Raw genomic sequence first — 5235 nt, forward strand, 5'->3', positions numbered from 1 at the left:
CTGGGGGGGCCGGGGTACTCCCCGCTCCCGTTCACCACCCAGAAGCTCTCTGAAGCCTGGACTCAGGGATGTCACGGCTGCCTCGTCACGTGGGCGTGACCGGTCACAAACTCTAGTGCCCTCCCCAGAGGCTGGGGGCAGGGCTGAAAGTTCCACGCTTCTAACCACAGCGTGGTCTCCGGTGGCCGTCCCCCCTCCAGGAGCCCACCACAGTTTCCCCATTAGAACAAAACGTGGCCCTAGCACCCAGGAAACCCCAAGAGAATTAGGGACTCCGTGTCAGGAAGGAGCCCGAGGCAGAGAGCAGATGCGGGGACTCAGGATGGTCCTGGCACCTTCATCGCTTAGGACGCCGTGGACGTTTCTGGAGCTCTGGCCAAGAGCTGGGACAGAGACCGAAGCATGTACTTGCGACCGAGTCCCAGCCGCTCGCTCCCACACCCACAGTGCGAGGCCATCGCTCGCCTCCCGCAGGAGGGAGAGCGGAGGCTAAGCGTGTCAGGGATACACTCACGGCCACACACCTGCAATGGGCAGGGCCGGGTTTGGGAGCTCAGGTCATCTGCCTGCCCCGCTGAGGTTAAGCCTGAGGCGGTACTGCCTAGCAGATCCTGGAGGAACAAGGAGGGGCTGACGCAAAACCTAAATGCAGGGAGTGGCTGGGCAGAGCCCCGCTGCCCAGCCCAGGCTACCCGGGATTAAATTGGCCTGACCTACTCAGGCCGGAGGCCTCCAGGGCATCTGGGGGAAGCCATGGGTCCTGGTTGGCGGTGTCCGCCAGCCGCTGACAGTCCTAGTAACCAGAGTGTTGGACTGGGACCTGCCCTTTCTGCAACCCTGGTGGACCCACAGGGTCACAGGTCCAGGTTTTAGGAAGACAGCCTTCCGCCCAGCCCGCCCTGGCCTCTGCCTTCCTGGTTATGCCTGCAGCTTGTCTGCTGGTGACTCTGAACATCACGTGTTTGCCAGCTTAGCCTTCGGGTCAAAGGCTGAGCTGGCAAACACGTGATGTTCAGAGTTACCAGGGGATTCGGTGCCCCCGATCCTTGTGTCGTGCTAACCACCTGCTCACCTCTCCTCGCAGACCCTTAGAGAGTGGGTGGCCATCGAGAGCGACTCGATCCAGCCTGTGCCCCGCCTCAGACAGGAGCTGCTCAGAATGATGACGCTGGCTGCGGACCAGCTCCGGTGCCTGGGTGCCAGCGTGGACTCCGTGGACATGGGCTCCCAGAAGGTGTGGGCGGTGCCCTCCCTCCCCCAACGAGCTGCCACTTCCTTGTGCGTCGGCCATGACCTCCCGAGATGGCCGCAGGACAGGGCTTGCCCGTGTCCTCGATCGAAATGCCCGTAACCTCGACGCCCGGTGACGATGACCAAGTCCTCCTGGTCCCAAACGAGGCTGTTGATGTGTCGTCATGTCATGACTTGGGGTGGAAGGGGGTGCAGTGGGGGTCACGGGTGAAGGCCGCCTTGTTTTGGGGGCCCCTGCTGTCCAGGCCCTGCCTGCACGGTTGATGTTCCTCCGAGACGGCCCTTTTCCTGAAGCTCAAATCCATCCTTCTGAACGGGTCCAGCCTCTCGTCAGCATCGTGGCCTATTGCTGCTGCTTCGTTGCAAACGGCGACCGTAAATCGTAGCGCCCGATGCTGCCAGGTCTGGCATAGACAAGCCTCCGAATGGTTTGTGTTCACCAGCGGCGCCCACCTGATCTAAGCGAGTGGAGTCCGGGTCCACACCGAAGGGCGCCTTCAGTTGAGTTTACCTCTTGTCAGTGTGCTTTTAAGGAGGCTCTCTATTTTAATTACTTTTCGTGTTTTAATTAAAAGGGTCTCATGGTACCCATTTTAGAGCCGGGTAAAGATGATCAGAACGTTACGTGGGCTCTATAAGGATCCAGGGCTAGACACAGGACTGCTAACGTCACGTCTCTGAAGTTTCTGGAAGAACGAAATAGCATTTTTTAAAAACACGTGTTCCATTGTCCTCTCACAGCTGCCTGACGGTGACACTCTCCCGATGCCTCCTGTCCTCCTGGCGGAACTGGGGAGCGATCCACAGAAACCCACCGTGTGCTTCTACGGCCACGTGGACGTGCAGCCTGCGAGACAGGAAGACGGGTGGCTCACTGACCCTTACACGCTGACGGAAGTGGACGGTCAGTCACGTGCCCACACAGGAGCGGGCTCTTCTGTGGATAAGGGATTGTTCACAGGGTTTGCGAGCATAAGATGTGCCTTCTGCCCCAGGTCCTATTTGCCACTGAGAATGAACAGATGCTGCTCGCCTGGTCTACGAGTTGGTCCAATGAGGCTGATTTCCTTTCTTTTCCTTTCATTTGTTAAAGAAACTTTCGTGCCTGGGGTGAATTATTCCCTAGGGTGGGAGTCCCTGGGTGGCAAGAAAAGTAGCTATCTAGGTCACACGTTTTCTTTTTAAAGATACCAGATGTAACGTTCTTTCTAAGGAAGAGAAGAAGGAAGTTTAATGGAGATACACATACGCCGTTTGGCATTCTTCTGCTAATTTTAAAATCTCAACATGAGAGGCTACGTCGCATGACATTCTGCAGCAAATCCCCAGAATTTTTTTCGACGAACTGGATAAAATAGCTAATTAGTCTCCGGGACGAAGGAATCTGTGTATTTCCAATTAGCTGACATTTTCTGACTAGCCGATGGCCGTACTGTCTGTCTGTAAGAAGTCAGGCTTTGTGATTTCGGAGCATCCTGTGTGCCTGGAAACGCAGAAGGCGCTGTGAAAGTGGCACCCGCAAAGCTCCCTTGGTTTTTGCCTCGCTCAGCTTGGCGGAGGTATCCAGGCTTTTCTGAAAATTCTCCCCCCCCCCCCCATTTTTAAAGGAAAACTTTACGGACGAGGAGCGACCGACAACAAAGGCCCCGTTTTGGCGTGGATCAATGCCGTGAGCGCCTTCCGAGCCTTGCAGGAAGTAAGTGGCCGGCCATGTCTGGGAGGGAGGGCGGTGACGATGTCACTGCAGGTGAGGGCGATGATGCTACAGGCGGCTGCTCCCGGCTCCGGGCTCCGGGTCGCTCCGGCCCCACGCTGACCGCGGGACTCTGCTGGTTCCTCCTCCCAGCAGTCTCCCCAGGTGTGTGTCGCGATCACGCCCGTCTTGCAGATGAGGAGGGTGAGGCTTGGGAAGGTTGGGGAACTTGCTCGAAGCCGCCCAGCTGGCCCGGGGTGGTGGACGTGTCACCTTGAGCCCATGCTGTTGATGACGTAGAGAATGAAACACAACCCAAAAACGAGACGAGCCTGCGGCCGAGTTCGGGGCGCTGGGACTCGCCTCTCTTGCCCGTACTGCGGTTTACCTCCTCCTCACAAAGTCTGGTGTTACTGAAGCAGACGGACACACACGTCCAGAAAGTGTGTTAGCTGCGCTGCCAGGGACCGAGCTAGGAGGCTCGGTACGGGACGTGCCGTCTGAACCCTCAGGTCCCTCGGGGCCTGGGATTCCGTGCTGTGACCACCAGGGTGTTGGTTTGGTGGCGGCTTCCCAGCCCTGCATTTATCTGATGACACGGTTCCGTTTCACGCAGCGACGGCCCACCAGTGGGGGAGCTTGAGGCGAGGGGCCTGGGCCGCGGCTCCCCTCCAAGGGTTCTGTGGGGCGAACCTTAGGAATGTAGGGCCTCACTGCCGGCCCCCTCCTCGCGAGCACGGCGCACATGAATGCAGCGCTTTCAATCACGACAGCTTAGGAGGCTCGAGGTCGGGGTTCCTCCATGCTGCTCTCCATCTAGCCTCTTCCAGGGAGAGCCTGGGGAGTGAGGGGCCGGTCTCCAGGGGCCATCTCTGTAAGAAACACAATGCCACGGGGAGCACCCCAGCCCGGGCCCCAGGCTCAGCCGCTCCGTGGCGCCTGTCCGAAACCCTGTCCATCGGCGCTCAGCCAAGTTTGTGGCACCTTTGCTTGGAGGTGATTTCATCAGGGGGCAGGGGCTTCTCTTTTGTGAGCTTATTTTCTCCTGAGACGTAAGCAGAAGAAAGGGGTTTAAGTGCTAAACGTAGCCGCTTTATTTCACGGAGAAAGAAAGACAAGCTCACTAAGTCTAAATGTAGCACTTCCCTGGCTGGGTCCCCTGACCACTGCAGAGCTGTCCCCTGATGCTCGATGCTCACGCTGGGAAGGCCCGGACGTTTCGCGGGGCCCTGCTCACGCTCTCCCTGCTTTCTTTCCCTCAGCCTCTTTCCTCCCCCCACCTCTCTCTCCCTCTCTCTGGTTTTCTCCTCTCTTTCTTAAAAGGAGGAAGGCGATATCTATAAGAAAGTTCCCATACGAAGCTCGAAATCTGTTTTGCTTTTAAATTTCAACTCCGAAACTTGTAGAATTACAAATAAAACATAAGAAATAGTCATTGCCCTGGGACGGGTCGGCGGCTGCTGAGCCTTGTTTTCCTCATCTGTGGGCTGGGAGTGACCGTCTCTCCCGCTGGGCTGTCGGGGGGCATTGCGTGAGGTGACGTACTGAGGTCCCCCGCCCTCCGTGCCCGCGTGCGCCCGGCCCTCTGTGAGCGAGCGCTCCTGCTCCCGTGCAGATCACCAAACGCACACCACCTCACGGGGCTGTCTCCTCGCGAGGCGGAGCGGGAACCGGTGCCCACGCTGGACAGATGGAGAGGTGAGCTGCCCAGCAGTGGAATGGCTTCTCCCGGGTCCCTTGGGTGCCAAGGGACAGAGCCGAAACCAAAAGCCGGGCCTGGCTGCCAGTGTGCCCTCCCACACTCAGCAGCCCTTGGCTTGTTTTTTATTAATCACACTTTGCCAGAACATCCTTAGGCTTTCCGGCTGCTTCTCGGCACTCGTTTGCTAGTTAAATGTTAATAAAGAGCTGTCACATATTGAGATTTCAGAATTTTAGCTCGGCTTCCTAAGACGCATAGAAATGTATGCAAGTGATACGTTTGAACAAACCCTTAGCCCAACGTGCCCTTAACCAAGCGACTGACCAAAGGCCACGTTTTCTAATCCCTAATCCTTCCCTCGTCCCACCTTCACTGACCTTTGGCTGGTCGGTCCTGCTCATTAGAACCGAGTAGAATGTTTGCGCTGTTGTTTGTCTGCTTTTAGAGTCCCCTGCGTGTGTCTTCTGCGTGTGACTTCAACCTCTCCTCTTCATGTGACTCCCAGAGAGATGAAGTTATAAATTACAGAGATACAATGAGATCAAAACCGAATGGGGGGAAAGGTGCATTGTAAAAATTTGAAGGAGCT

The 5235-nt window shown here is 57.0% G+C and overlaps 1 protein-coding gene across 1 annotated transcript in view; it reads left to right on the forward strand.

Moving 5' to 3' along the window:
- The window catches only part of CNDP1 (carnosine dipeptidase 1), a 23571-nt gene that overhangs the window by 4191 nt on the left and 14145 nt on the right, over window positions 1–5235 (forward strand). The window contains exons 3-5 of the mRNA XM_023534804.1: window positions 1085–1234; window positions 1993–2155; window positions 2859–2998. Of these exons, the coding sequence (XP_023390572.1) occupies window positions 1085–1234; window positions 1993–2155; window positions 2859–2998 (453 nt within the window). The remainder of the gene's footprint in view (window positions 1–1084; window positions 1235–1992; window positions 2156–2858; window positions 2999–5235) is intronic.

The sequence above is a fragment of the Pteropus vampyrus genome, unplaced genomic scaffold, assembly GCF_000151845.1.
Source record: "Pteropus vampyrus isolate Shadow unplaced genomic scaffold, Pvam_2.0 Scaffold132, whole genome shotgun sequence".
NCBI classification, from domain to species: domain Eukaryota; kingdom Metazoa; phylum Chordata; class Mammalia; order Chiroptera; family Pteropodidae; genus Pteropus; species Pteropus vampyrus.